General features: G+C 39.9%; 2 protein-coding genes across 2 annotated transcripts; both read left to right on the top strand.

Moving 5' to 3' along the window:
• Positions 1-645: 645 nt before the first annotated feature.
• nkx2-9 (NK2 homeobox 9) lies at positions 646-4,777 on the top strand. The gene has a single exon (XM_088002740.1). The coding sequence runs from the start codon at positions 1,475-1,477 to the stop codon at positions 2,333-2,335; it is 861 nt and encodes a 286-aa protein (XP_087858866.1). The 5' UTR covers positions 646-1,474; the 3' UTR covers positions 2,336-4,777.
• Positions 4,778-10,186: 5,409 nt separating this feature from the next.
• Positions 10,187-13,948, top strand: nkx2-1 (NK2 homeobox 1). The gene is made up of 2 exons (XM_014991952.2): positions 10,187-12,027; positions 12,749-13,948. Exons 1-2 carry the CDS (start codon positions 11,661-11,663, stop codon positions 13,447-13,449), a joined length of 1,068 nt encoding a protein of 355 aa, XP_014847438.1. The 5' UTR covers positions 10,187-11,660; the 3' UTR covers positions 13,450-13,948.
• The last annotated feature ends 1,717 nt before the right edge of the window (positions 13,949-15,665 follow it).

The raw sequence follows: 15,665 nt of genomic DNA, 5'->3' as shown, positions 1-15,665 counted from the left end.
CTGGAGCTAAAACTTATTTGTTTCCTGCTTCTGCTAGCTTAGCGATGCCAAAGCTAGCATGCTAGCAAGTTTCAATTTTTTAAAAATCCCTCATTAGTTAATTGGAAATGAATTCTTATTTTTTTATTGTTTATTAACATGGAGGATAAAGAAGAGTACTTTATGACAGAATGAGATGTTAGTCTTGATTCTGCAGCCAACAAGAGCTAAAGCTGGTGTGGTATTGACTCCCGCTGTGACCCTGTGTAGTTTGTGAATGGATACATTGATATTGACCAATTTGGGATTTATGGTCTTATATGAATATTTTAAAAGAGTATTCCGGACTGGGGAAATGAAAAATAATGCTGCTTAAAATTGATTTATTTTGTATACGGCTACATCCCATTGTTTATTAAAATACAAGCTGAGAAAATAAATTGATTTATTTTAGCGATTTGAGTAAAATTATCTTGAAAACAAATTCAATTTTAAGCATTTTTCTTCAGAAGCTGTTGCATAAATTCGAAAAGCTTGGTGGGGGGGGGGGGGGGTTTCAGTGCACAACAAAGTTTAAAAAAAAAAGAAAAGGAAAAAAAAGTTTTCCACATGTTTTTTTTTTTTTCTAGGCTGAATAAAAACAAGAAGTGGCCGATATGTAAATAGGTCCTGCGGCCGGAGGGAAGGCAGAGCAAACGGGTTTAGCGAATTATTCCAAACTATTTCACGGCCTCCAACTTGTAGGCCTCTTCAGCACAACAACTATTAAAAGAAGCGTTTAATCCTCGCATCTTATGACCGGAAGAAGCCATATATTATCCGGGGGAAAAAAAAAAACACAGAGAGCGCATCCTGTTGGGAATCCTCCACCGACAAAGCTCTATAAACTTCTCACGCCTGTAAGCGATCCGCACATTAGTGGCGCATTAGTTAAACCAACTCCGCGGGCATCACGCTAATTGCTCACTTTGTATGCAAATATTGGACACGTTGTTTGGACAAGAGCAGTCGGGAGAAGGAGGGGGAGAACCGAGGGGCGCAGGAGGGTGGAGGGGCTGATGATGGGACAGGCTCTGTTGTCAGTTGCCACCCAAGACGTGATTCAGCTCCAACAATTACCATTATCTGTTCCTCAGTTGGACGATACGGGACGAATCTGTAATGATGACGAGTGTTTCCTTGGCTCTTTGTTGAGTTTTTCTTTTCTCTCTCTCTCCCTCTCTCTTTTTCCCCTCAAAGTCCGCACCCAGCCGTCATTGGTGACAGCACTCCAACCATTCAGGTAGCGAACGGAGGAGGGAGGCTTTATAAGCGAGCAGCGCATGGAGATGCGGTTTGTGTAAACACTGAGCTCGGCGCGCGGATCGCTGTTTTGACACTTCGCAGCAAAGTGGGGAGAGGTTTACTTTGAGGACTCGGTTCCTTTTAACGCAAAAAAAGAGAGAGAAAGAAAGAAAGAAGGAAACAAACCTCGGATTGTCACTGAGTGTACGCGATGACTGGTGCGCCGAGCAGGTTCAGTTTTTCCGTCAGGAGCATCCTGGACCTGCCTGAGCAGGATGCGGAGGCTGCGCCGCGCTCCTCCTCGGTTTACTCCTCCTGCTCCTCCAGCTCGCCCTACACCTCCTGGGTGGAGTGCGATCGGAGCCCCTGCATGTGTGAGTTGTCGGTTTTTACTGGCAAAATGTATTTCTTAAAAGAGCAAAATATAAAGGATTTCGCCAAAAAAAAAAAAAAAGCAAATATTATTCTTGTTTTCCCTCCAGCTTCTGATGAGGGCAGTTTCGAACCGTCCCCCGACTCAACCAAGCCGGATGACTCGCCCCTGGACTTGGAGCCGGTTGAGAGGATCAAGAAGAGCAAGAAGCGCCGCGTCCTGTTCTCCAAAGCCCAGACCCTGGAGCTGGAGAGGCGCTTCCGCCAGCAGCGCTACCTGTCCGGGCCGGAGAGGGAGCAGCTGGCCCGGCTCCTCAGCCTCACTCCGACCCAGGTGAAGATCTGGTTCCAGAACCACCGCTACAAGATGAAGAGAGGCCGGGCGGAAGGCGCGCTGCCGTCGGACGCGGACATTCCGCAGCCTCCGCTGCTGCGCAGGGTGGTCGTTCCGATTCTGGTCCGGGACGGGAAACCCTTCCACACCTGCTTCATTGAGGCGGACAAAGCCAGCTGCCTAACCTCTCCCGCGCCTCCTCATCCTCAGGCTGTCCCGTTCCCGTTAGCCTTCCCTGCTCTCCAGCATCCCTCCCCCGGATCGCTTCCTTCCCGGTACCAGCAGCACTTTCCAGCCGCGGCGGCCTCCAGATTCGCCTGGAGGGACTTTTGGAGCGACTCGGTCCCCTTTGCTCCTCTCAAATGAAGATCCTCCTGTGAATGCACGAACTCATTTAGAATGGCATCAAATGTTGTCTAAATGTTTTTTTTTTTTTTTTTTTACACATTTCTGAGCTACTTAAACATTTAGATTCACACTTTAGAGCGAAGAATATTTTGCACAATTTCTTTTTTTTTTTGGATGTTTTTATTTTTGTACAGCTGATTGTTGGTGCAGCGTGTAGGATATTTTTTAAAGTGATAATTCATTTGTATGTCTTTTGCTCTCCTGTGTTTTTGAAATCTTTTAATTATTTGTATCAATAACTTTAGTTTTCATTCCAGTAGATAGGGGTGTGTATTGTAAGAAAACCAATATTTAGTCTCAATTTTAAAAGGAAATTTTTTTTTTGTTTGTTTGTTTTTGTTTTGTTTTTTGTCTTCCAGAAGACTTTTTGTAAAGTTTAAGCTGTTTATGTACAACAATTATAAATAAAATCACTTATTTTGGATTAATACTTTTTTAGAGTAATGTGTTTATTTCACTCTAGCTGCAAATTGGTTTGGTAAATTTTGTGTGATTTTAAAACATTTAACATTTTCTGACTGGGTGCATATAGGGCAAATAGATGTTTATATGTTATAATATACACACAAATATGTGCAGTTATAACATATAAAATATATTATGGATACATTTATTTAACTGTAAACAAATAAGTTCTATTTATGTAGAACTTATTGAAGTTTCTACATAAATATGAAGGAAGTTTGCCTCTTTTTAGCATTTATCATTCTCTCCAGAGTTGATTCTTATCCTAAAGGGAAGAGAATGCATGTCTCAAAAATAACCAATCTGTACTTGTGTATATATTATCCAAACAGGATGATAAATTAGGAGTGATCTAAGAAGCTTTTATGATGTAAAAAAAAAAAAAAAAAGACTAATTATGCAGCCAAAAGCTGAGCAAACATCTTGTCTAAAACATCTGGATCTGGTAAAACATGAGAATCCCCGGCCTCTTTTATCACATTATCTTGACCCGGAGCTGCTTCTGCTCTCTCAATTAAGTTTTGTTAATCTGATGAAAGTGTACTAATAAAGTGCATTTATTCTGGAAATGTTAGTATGTTTAGAGCAAATGTGGCTTTCAAAGATGATGGAGTATCTCATACTATTTACTTCACATGTCTGTCACTTTTTCTGTAAATGTTTGTTTTGATGTAATTACTATTATTTTTATTTTATGTTTTACACGTTCTGTCCTGATGTGTTTCACAGACAGCACGACGGGTCTGGATGCCCTACAGGGTCGGGTCGCATTCGTTTCTGCAAAAGCTTGAATTTCAAATATTTCAACTCTCATCTGCATGGGGTCAGAAATACATTGATGCTTTCGGAAGCCGAGCTGAGATGACACATTCTCAAGGAAGCGTGACCACTCCGATCGTCGGCCTAAAATACAAAATAATATTTTAAAAGTCTCTGCATTTGAAACCATGTCAGTGCCTGGGGGCCGGGGGGCTGTTCACTTCCACGCCCCCTATAATGTTGTTTGCTCGTCCTGTGACCCCGCAGCTCATCGTCCCTGTCACCTGGCCCTTTGTCCCCATCGCTGGGGCCACCTTGCCTCACATATGGAGGGGACTGGCCGAACCCCTCAGCTCGCAGCATCTCCCCTTAAACGCTCCCTTTGTGCGGGTGTCTCCCCCTGAAAGGACCATTGTACCTCCACCAAAGGGGACCGAGACAAAATCTTTAGTGTTTCGATTCTCGTGATGTTTAATCAGTCCCTGCGACAAATTTATGAGCTTTAACCGCACAATGGTGTTTTAGAGCATCTCTGGGGTTTAAGGGTGACAAAGACAGGCTTTTAGAGGTTGCCATTGGTTTTTTTGAGTTAGTCAGAAGAATTGTCTGAATGGGACGGGCTCGTATTGGTCTGCCCATCCTCTGGTTTCACTCGCTGGCCTGCCGTGGGAGGAAAGTTAGGAGACGCACGTCAACTGAGAACGCTTGGTGGTGAAGTTGTGCCACATAATTTGTTTATAAAACTTTGATTACTAACCGACAGGGTTAGAGAAAAGAAAATAGATCAGATTTTCAGGTTGAATACAGCTGAATCTGTTTTTTTTTTTTTTTTATGTTTGTTTAGGAGCTTAATTCTGCTAAATCTCTTAATTATAATATTTTGTGCTTCCTTTTGCCGATTTGGCCGCTGGTGTTCCCTGAATACCCACATTTTAGTCATTTTAATGTTTATGTCTTAATGTACAGATTCAGTTTCAAAAACACGAGGCTAACCTTTAAAATGTGTTTAGATTTCAGTTTCCAGTTGGAAATAACACGACAGTGAAACTGACCTTCAAATTCAAACGTCTACGTGTGCAGCTCCCTCCACAGTTACCGACACACCCCAAAGTTGTTTGAAGCAATAAATAAATGTTTGGTGTGAATTGCTTCACGTTATTTTCTGCTACAGATGCAGGCGAGTGTACCATGACTTATGACAATCCCAAACACACATCTGACTTAAACGAATGACACATTCTCTCGTCTTTCCCTCTTTGAACAGTGGCAAAGAGAAATTGGCTTCTGAGTTTGTTATGGTGGTTTATAGTCTATGTTGGTCAGTCGTGTGTTTTATTGTTATAGTTATTATTAGCTAGTGTGGTTTTAAGAATACTGTACAGCACTTTGGTGCACTTTATAGCTGTTTTCAAAGTGCTTTACAAAAATAATTGACATTGACATTGATATTGTGTCTTGTCTGTTTCCTGCTTCCAGTAATTTCCCGACTGTATTCTTACCGTATCATTTCCCATTTCCATCAGTTTGTATGTTTGTGCCTCCAACCAGGTGCCAGTGATCACTCTCCTCAGATTCTCCTCTTCCAGAATGTTTCTGATGTTTCCACATGCGTCCCTAGTTCAGTTTGTTCTGTTTCTTCAAATAAATAATAATAATAATAAAAACCCTGAATCATCATCAAAGTGGCATCATCATCCGCCTGTCATTATTTGGTGTCACAATTTAAGACTAATTAAAGGGGTTTTTGTAAAAACAAACTGATGTTTTTTTTTTTTACAATCTGAATATTTAAGTGTAATGTTTTGAATTTTAAAAGGAATAACTCCTGCGTTTGTCACAAAAAGCAAACCATTACAGGTACACCAGTCATCTTCAAAGTGAAGATGGCTTAATCTGTATCCATACACACATGAACAGACTTTTCTTCTTTACTGGCCTAAACTGCATCAATGCCTGAAGATGAGCTGCAGACACTTGCTTTCTGTCCTATCCCTGCAATTTATCAGTCACAAGATAAATATATATTCCATGACATTTGATAAAGATCTTATTCCAACTGGCATCTGCCCTTTTCAAATAAAATTGTGGATTTTAAGTAAAATCAACTGCTCTGTGTTATATTGGAACAACATGAAAACTGTTATTACTTGACATTGTGCTCAAAAAACACTGCTTCCCAACAGAACCCGCTTTCTTATTCTACTCTACATGTATTGAATTTAAACAACATTTGTGTGAGTTTAACGTTCAGCCCCCTTAAGCAAAACCAAATATGTGGAACATGTCAAAATGTTCAAATTATGGACTTTCCCCGCATCTTGTTTTTACGTGTTGGATATTCCATAAGATGCAGGCAGACAGTGACTCAGTGGGAAGAGTGAAAGTTGTTGGACTGATTCCAGTGTGTAACAAGAACAAGGTGATGTAGGAAATGCCACTGAAGAACCTTTTTTTAACAAAATGTTTTATGTATTATACTGTAATAGGAAATTGCATAGCGACAAAGTACTGTTTGAATGCATTACAGCAGTAAATTAGGTATGGAAATAATTTCTGCATGTTGTGCAATATGAATATTAAGGTAGCAGAAATGATCATCATTCATCACAAACACAAGAACCTGATAAGTATTCGTACGCTCATGATTATGTGTGCTCCATTTTAAACATGCATACAAGTAGATGACTTCATTTCTAGAGTTTTGACTTTTAATTTACACCCTAACATTGAATGATGTACAGGTAGAATAAATCTGCTTTGTTAAGAAAAAAAACTATAGCTTAGTAAAAACTGAAGTTATGCCTACAAACTGTGTTTGTCTGAGAAGTAACGTACAATTAGGTGGGAGCTTTTTTTATGAGAACAGAAGTAATACTAAAAGAGATTCATGTCATGCTGTTACTAATTGATCTGCTTACTCATCTTCTAAGTCTCATGTTTTATGAGTTTTTTGTTGTTTTGTTTTACGCAGAATGTCAATGTTCACAATGTTCAGCATATAGTTATAAATTATCCTGATCGATTTAACTGGTGTCTGAAAATTGACTTTACTCATAGCGAAGGCGGCTTTTGAACTTTTGTTCCCAAGTTCAATTCAATCTATATTACATTGTATTTTTGTGATATTAAAAAATAAATAAATAAAAATTCAACTGGCTGGTACAACTGCTCCTTGGGCTGTTAGGGATCATCCTCAGCTGCAAACATTGCTTATGTCGTGATCAGCTCATGTTTGCCTATATGTCAGATTAAAAAACATGTAAACAAGCTGAATTCCTCATTTTAAAGCATCATTTGACAAAAACAGGCTGCGACTCACAGTAATCCCTACATAGAGCTTAGTGATTACAGAATTTGGTTTTCATTCTGGTGTAACTGAAAACTCTGGCTGAGAAATGTGTTGTTTGTGATGAGGAGGTGATGAGACTCATGTGTACATGTTGGCTGGATTATGGATGAAGTTGTTCATTTAGTGAAAGTCAGAACTTTCATGATACTGGTGGTTAAGAACTTTTCAAACTTGATTTCATTGTTGACTGTTTGCTCAGTCACCAAACTCTCCACTAGATGGCGGAATAACACTCACTGTAAAACGCTGAAAATCTGCTGCAGCTCCACATGGTGAAGAGACTTACTGATCCACAAGGTGGCGCGTTTCACCCAAAAAAAAAAAAACCTAACTTGCTCTAAAACAGTGTCCCTGCTGCAGAATCAGGCCCTCCAAATAATGACATAATCGTGACTGCGTGACGCATGAGCATTTGCTCAAAGGCTCTGTGGCAGGATGGTGAAAATGCTAACATCCGGTTTTTGAAAAGGATTTTTTTGCCACTCAAATCCACCAGAGAGGTTTAAGTTCGATATAAAAACTTGATATTTTTTCTTAAAACCGCCCTTTGTGTTTGTATAAAGTGGAATAAATATTGTCTATTGACCATAAAGACAAGATTTCGATAGAGACAACAGATCTAATTTTGATTAAATATCATAGCTAAAAACTATCCACCTACCATCTGTTCAATATTTGCATTAGAAACAGAATAGCTACATTTTAAAGTGTTCAGCGTATGAATATTGACCCTACAACAATTAAAAAGAATGTATTGATCTTAAATTATAAAAAATAATAATAATAAAGGACCACCTCTTGTTCTTTTCAACTCCTGACGTTTAGTTTCTCTATCCTCGGGGGGTTATATCATGTACCAATCAGCTGAGCAACCACAGCGTGTGGCCTCAATAACAAAGGCTCCGTAGGCTCACATCCGCCACTTTCTTAGTGTTCTCATTATTTCCAGAAATTAGCGGGAACATTTGGACTAATTGCCGCTAATTGGCCGTAATGAGCGCGTGGTAGAGCAGGGATAGGAGGGGGGGGGAGGTACTGATTTAGATGATTAAGAATGTCTTGCAGAATTCTTTAATTAAGGAATGCATATGCAAGCTTTAGCGTGGATGTATGAAGATGCTGTAATTTCATTTGCTCGCTGTTATTATGGCCAGGCAGTTAGTTGTTGCGATGCAAAACAATATGTGTAGCCATGAACTATGTAACTACATGATAGTGTCGCTTCATTAGATGTGCATGTGATTTGGTTGTTTATGTTGGAGCAACATGACAGGAATAAGGGTGCAGTTGGAAGGCAGCGCAATGCACAGCAAACTAAAAGTGATCGGCATGTCACTACAGGCAACACACTCACTGATTCTGACTGTTGTTCGCTTCTTTTTGTGAGATGAAATTTTCAACAACAACGAAAAAAAAAAAAAGATGCAAAGACTGGTTATTACTTATAAGTAACTCCTATAGGAGTTAACCGGTGTCTGCTGAGAGAGGCTGCCAGCAGAAGACGCTGTTCTCCTGTCAGAGGTGGATGGACCTGCAGACTCAGGCGGATGCTGGGAAATGTTATGATGCTGCTGCTGGGATTGACACCTGGATAAAAGGTTTCACAAAATCAAAATATTCCAAACTTTTTTTTCCTTTTTTTCGTTTGTTTGCTTTATTATTAATTATTTAGTAGTTGTTTTTTTTATCCTAAATAATTGTATTTTACTAGAGCTATAAACCGTCATACTGTATGTAGCGCAACAATAAAAATGTAGGAATCAGGAGCGGAACATGATGCATAATAACATACTAAATTAATAAGGCAAAAATAATGCGTGATGAAAGTGCGCAAACAAGTCATTTACAGTTCTATGGTTTTAAACTTTGCTTCCTGCATTCTTATAAAATTGATTAGAAAATAGTAAAATTTTAACAGTAAAAATGCAAACAAATGTGGCGAATTTCAATCAAAATGAAATGTAAAAATGAGCCAAATAAATATCTTAAAAATGTTCAATTATATCTGGGTGGTTGTCCCGATTTAAAATCAAACAAATATCACAAAAATACATACTAAAATAATAGCACATTTTAAAAATATAGGCTATATATATTCTAAAGGGTAAGATTGAAAGCTTTTCCCTGACAAGATCAGATTAGATCATGTTTTTATTAAGGACTGCCTCGCGCTGAACGAGCTCACCTTACTAGCTAATTTATAGCTTCGTCACTACGCTAGCTACAAACGGATACAAACTAAAATTATTGCTCAAACAAATAAAACTTACTGACAGCAACTTGTACAATTGTGTTTAGCTTCCTTCCAAAAGTCATTTTTGTAGTGTAAGAAGGAGTTCTCTTTTAGCAGGTTTCACATTAGCATTAGCATTGTTGCTAAATAAGCAAAAACTGGAAACAAACGTTAGCTTTTTGCGCCAACAAAAGTTATAGGACATTTCTTGACTTCTAATGCCTATTTACTACAGTCCAAAATGCAATTTTATAGTGTAGGAACTAGGAAGCAGAGCATGTTGAAGTTTATTTCACTTTACTTCTCGCTCCATAGCAAGTCTTAATTAACCTTTACTGAGTAGATGCTCTTTTATATAAAATCTACAGTATATAATCATGGCTATTTTGTGCTGGACACTGCAAATAATTAATTACAATAACAGCTAATAAAACCTCTTCAGTTTTCCAAACATCTCCAGTTAAATTCTAATCAAAATGTTCTGGCAGGACTTGTCACCAAAATAAAGATTATTAGCCATTAATGAAGTTTAAAGCAATTAGCCAGACTTTTCAGTGAGGTTATTCCTATTTACTTTGGATGTAGTTTCTGTCAACAGAGCGGCACGTGATAATCCTTCTTCAATTTATTTTAAGAATCATTATTTAGTCAATGAAACGTCTCCTTTAAAAACAGCCTTACTCCAGCCTCTTGCTGACATCACAGAAGGCATAGTTCTTTTGAGTATACAAGTATTTGGTTTTCTTGCCATTTTTCTTCTTTATTTGCATATTTTAGTCAAAATCCTGTTTTAAATGTAACTTAAATGCTACAGAATGTTGGAAACAGACAAGTTATTCGTCCATCACATTGTTTACTGCTACCAACCTATAATCCAATAATTGTGAGGTCGTGAACCCAAACACACACTAAGCAGAATATAGTTGTTGTTTTTTTTGTACCATGTGTGATTTCAAAACTTTGAATTTAGTGAAAACCGTAGTTTATAAAAACCTTTGAATTGTCCATCTACATTTGGTAGTAGAAAATAAAAAATACACAAGGACATGGTACCTTTAAGCTAAAATACTAACTTACTTTTTTTACTGATTGATGTCCTCCAAACTTCCATTGAACAACACAATTGAAATTGACACATGAAATAATGAAGATGTCTTTTTCATTGGGTGCCATTTTTAACTGATGCAATATTCCACTGCACAAATTAAATTCTGTAAATGTAAAAAAAAAAAAAACACATTTTACAACAACCAGGATAATAATAATAATAATAATAATAATAATAATAATAATAATAATAATAATAATAATAATAATAATAATAATAATAATAATAACTTTCAGATAATATCCGGAAAAAGCCCAACTCCTTTTCGATGACGCTGTAAAAAACAAAAAACAAAAAAAATTCAAGGTGATTGGGTTAAACTGTAATCGCTCCTTGAGCATTAAGGCAAGATGCAACTGAGGGCTACCTGGACTTGTGCTGCAGGGAAAGTAGCTACTTGAACACCGTTAACTTCACATAAGAGCCTCTCCTTCCGCCAGACTAGATTTTTCTCCCCTCTCTTTTTACGAGGGTGTTCATCTGAATTTAGGTAACACGCTGCTTTCGTCCAATGACATGAAACGTGGGGAGGAAAAAAGAAAGAAAAAAAAACTAGGGGGTTAATCATTTACGCAGCCACTTAACGCGCGGATGTGTATTTATTTACTTATCAGTATCAGGCGTTTTTTTTTTTTCTTCCCTCCCCTCCCCGCAAGTGCACTTTTGCATGTCTGAGTACGATAAGGCATAACACAAACAATCCTGCAATCACTGGAGGCCTCTCATGGCCATTAAAAGTCAGTAGTTCAACCGAGGAGTGGTTCTCCAACTCTCAAGTCCATATAGGCCTCCTTCCTTCAAGAGGCCCTCGTAAACATCACTACAGTTAATAAAGTGCATTGTGGTCAGGAAGCAAACAGCGGCGAGTCGCTAACTCCGCCATGCAGAAGCCGCGCGCCCGGACACCGCCCCGCGGCAGCAGCGGCGGCAGCGGCAGCGCCGGGGATGAGCGTTTATGATCATGTGCGGCGGCGCTTATGTTATTGTTAGTGGGAGGGGAGCACATGTCTTCTAAGTGAAATTACGCTCGGAGGCTAGAGCTGTTTTTTTTTTTTTTTTTTTTTTTTTTTTTTTTGTATTGTTGCCGATGCCCCGCCTCTGATGGTAGCCTTAAACCTGGCACCCGGCTAAAACAAACCAAAGCCAGCACCGAGCTCCCCACTCAATCCAATTAAAGGCGCGACTTGAGGCGCTCTCCTACGTGTTCATCTACTAGGATCGACGTTGAGACAACAGGAACCAGAGGGGCTTTGGCCAAATAAAAAAAAAAAAAAAAAAAAAAAAGGAGAGGAGAGAAGAGAAGGGGGAGAGAGAAGAGAAGGAGAGATTGCCTTGCCTTCTAATTTCTCCCTCTCCAAGCCACAGAACAATGTCGATGAGCCCTAAGCATACGACTCCTTTTTCTGTTTCCGATATCTTGAGTCCCCTTGAGGAGAGCTATAAGAAAGTAAGTATGGAGAATAACAACTTGGGGGCACCTCTCGCTTCTTACCGGCAGCCGCAGGTCTCTCAGGCGGCGATGCAGCAGCACCACATGGGCCACAACGGGACTGTGTCAGCGGCTTACCACATGACTGCGGCGGGTGTCTCTCAGCTGTCACACACTGCCATGGGGGGCTACTGCAACGGCAACCTGGGCAACATGGGCGAGCTGCCGGCGTACCAGGACGGGATGAGAGGCAGCGCCACGGCCACCGGCTGGTACGGAGCCAACCCGGACCCGCGCTTCTCCACCAGTGAGTATCCACATCCCCTACCTCAGCGAGGCTCTCTGTGTGTTTCAAACGTCATTTTTCACTCTGTTTTATTCTGTGCAGCAAATCAGATATAGTCTAAATATCTAATCCCCAGCCCAGACAGTTAAGATTTTTTTTCTTTCTTCCCAAGTTCATTACGTTCATCTGTAATATTTTCCCCCCACACTTGAGCTGGAGCATCTGGAGCACATAAAAGATTTCCACTCGGGCTTTAAAAAAATACACGAGCGAATTGTTGTCGCGCTGCAGTTTGGCGGAAGGAAACTAAAGATGCAGCCGTAGCAAATGTCAGCAGAGCAGATAAGACAAGGAAACCCTAGAAACAATTATTATAAATAGACGTTTATTTATCTTATTAAGGGAATACGACTAAAGTGCAACATTAAAATGGATCGTGGATGGCCGCATTATTGTTCAGCGTCCTGGTGGCAAATAGGGGGTGAAAGCTGTTATTTCAATCTGTTAATGTTTTATCTAAAATTAACCTGAACTCTTTTATTCGCTTAAAAAAAATCATCGGGTAAAACTAATAACAAAAACATAGTTTACAGATTTGGTGTAAATTAGATTTAATTCTAATTAAATCCAAACAATTAGAACGGAATTACAAGTTAATGTTAATTTTTTTATTATTATTTTATTTGACTTTTTCAAATTAAACAGTTTAATTCAAGTTAAAAAAAATCTTCTCTTTTCTCAGTCTCTCGCTTCATGGGCTCCTCGTCGGGCATGAACATGGGCAGCATGGGCAGCCTCAGCTCCCTGGCAGACGTGGGCAAAGGCATGGGCTCCCTGTCCAGCACTCCGAGGAGAAAACGGCGGGTGCTTTTCTCCCAGGCGCAGGTCTACGAGCTGGAGCGCCGCTTCAAGCAGCAGAAGTACCTGTCGGCGCCGGAGAGGGAGCACCTGGCGAGCATGATCCACCTCACGCCGACCCAGGTGAAGATCTGGTTCCAAAACCACCGCTACAAGATGAAGAGGCAGGCCAAAGACAAAGTGTCCCAGCAGCAGATGCAGCAGGAGAGCGGCTCCTGCCAGCAGCAGCAGCAGCAGCAGCAACAGCAGCAACAGCAGCAGTCCCCGCGGAGGGTGGCCGTGCCGGTGTTGGTAAAAGACGGCAAGCCGTGTCAAGGCAGCGGCCACACGCCCACGTCCTCGGCGCAAACGCACCACCAACAGGGAGGCAACGTCATGATCATGTCCAACAACGCGTCCGGGCTCGGGCAGCACCAGAGCCAGCAGGTGGGCAGCACGGGTCACTCCCCGGACTTGGCGCAGCACTCCTCCAGCCCGCCGTCTCTGCAGAGCCAGGTGGCCGGCCTCTCCCACCTGAACTCCCCCGGAGCGGAGTACGGCTCGGCCTTACAGTGCTCGGCCCTGTTGTACGGCAGGACGTGGTGACGAGACGCAGCGGCTGTGGTTCAAATTCCCTCCGCGGTGAAAAGAGAGGCACGTCGCAGCACACATGCACGCATTTGAACAAAAAAAAAAAAAAAACAAAAAAAAAAAAACGAAGAAGAAGAAGAAGAAAAGAAAAAACTCGAGGTGCATCTTTTTATTCTACAAGGAAACTCTTGCGGAAGAAACTTTTCCCATAAACTGTGGATGTGAACGTCCTGGGATTTATTTATGTAAATTATATAAAGAGACAAAAGAAGATCGTTGCGGTAGACTGATAGTTGGGGTACACCTGACCCTGAGCAGGGACGCACACACACACACACACACACACACACGCACGCACGCACGCACGCACGCACGACTGGACTGCAGTGAAACCCAATGCGCCTCTGCTTTCTAATAGAATTTAATGTGAGCCGTAGGTCTAGCGTGTACATTTCTGTAAAAGGTTTGAATTCTAGCTCTTTGTTGTACAAACTTTTTTGACGCTATTGCTGGTTTGTTGTGGTTTCCCCGGTATTTGTACGTTTTATTTCTTTGTAACTTATATAGATATTTGACTTACTACAAAAACAGTCCTATTAATAAATTATGGAAACGAGACAGCTAAGCAATTTTTTGTGTGTGAAATATGTTCGCACGACGCGTTGTTGCATTATGTGAGTAATTAGGTTGAAGAAGAAAAAAAATTAATTTAGTAGTAAAATATTATTATCGTTATTGGTTTTGCCGCAGTATTAACAACGTATTTCTTTCTTCTCCATTTATTTCCCAAAACAAATCGGAACAAAATAATGAAAATTGAGTGTTTTGTGGGGGTTGTTTTTGTTTTTGTTTTTTGTGACATACTTTTTTTTTTTTGATGAATCAATGCGTTGCGCGCGCGTGCACTGCAGAACAAACGCCTTTGTAGCTTTTACATGCTTTTTTTTTGTTTGTTTCTTTGCTGTTTTTTTTCTGGATGTATGTTCACTGAGTCACAGAGGCGAGGTCTCTCGGAGCTCCACATCAAACACGAGCGCTGCTCAAAGGGCAGCTTATCGATGAAATCCCTGACCAAACAGCACGCGGAATTCTTCTCGAATGACGGGCGCGAGCCTCTATCAGCTGCTCCATCAATAATCAATCAGGGACCTGAAAGGGACGGGCGATGGGTTTGAGATTCAGCACCAACTCGTTCCTAAAGACGTATTATTATTATTATTATTATTATTATTATTATTATTATTATTATTATTATTATTATTATTATGTTGGATTTTAAGCACAGTTTCGATGTGGCCCATATTCCACGGTCTCGATAATGAACCGAAATCGTGTCTTACTGTGTTCTCAATTGAATTTATATTCACGCTAAAACAAGGCCTTTAACTAGGATTCTTCTGCAGGTGTGAAGGGTGAGGTCACAACGAGGTTAAAATTAGGACGCTCACATTCAGAGGCGTCACAAGACATAAGTGAGTCAAGCTGCTGGTTTGGGCCCCCCCGAGGCCAGGAGGGGGGCCCAATAAGCACTTTAGATTTTAGCTAGAAAATTGATCCAAAAGTTTCATATTTAAATACATATAATAATTTAAAAAAAAACTCTTTGAAAGTAAGATTATTTAGGATTATATATATAAGCAATCATGTTATCAATTACAGTTCATGTCAGTAGGTGAGTGATATTTGCTGCTTTTGTCTGTTCTGAAGTGAGATTCTATGGAGAATGTAGCTGGAAACTAATCAATAAATCAAAAGCAATTGGGACATATTTATGACTTTTACTAAGTTGGCACAGACGTGTTGTGTTGTGGACACAAAATTGAGAGAAATGATCTTGTCCCACAATTTATTTGCTGCTATTTATTATTATCTATTTATTATTATTATTATTATTATTATTATTATTATTATTATTATTATTATTATTATTATTATTATTATTATTATTATTATTAATAAATTTAATGCTGCTGCTGGCCCCATATAAACTCGAGCCGCTTCTGCTCAATTTTGGAAAGACAAAAGAAAACCAAACGAAAAAGTTTCTAAAAACTTTATGAATCCAAAGTTTGCGAAAAATGTGTCCTCAGCAGAAAGTTCATGTTGTTGTGGAATGACGAACCGTCACTGGAGGGATTGTGACTTATTATTTATACACACGTATACAAGTTTATATCTTTTTGCATTCTCACTCTTAGCGTTACCAAACAATTAGTTCAGAAATAGTAATA

The sequence above is a fragment of the Poecilia mexicana genome, unplaced genomic scaffold, assembly GCF_051168715.1.
Source record: "Poecilia mexicana isolate PSO_F unplaced genomic scaffold, ASM5116871v1 scaffold_22, whole genome shotgun sequence".
Taxonomy (NCBI): domain Eukaryota; kingdom Metazoa; phylum Chordata; class Actinopteri; order Cyprinodontiformes; family Poeciliidae; genus Poecilia; species Poecilia mexicana.
The sequence above is the reverse complement of the archived record's forward strand: the minus strand, read 5'-3'. Positions and strand labels throughout refer to the sequence as shown.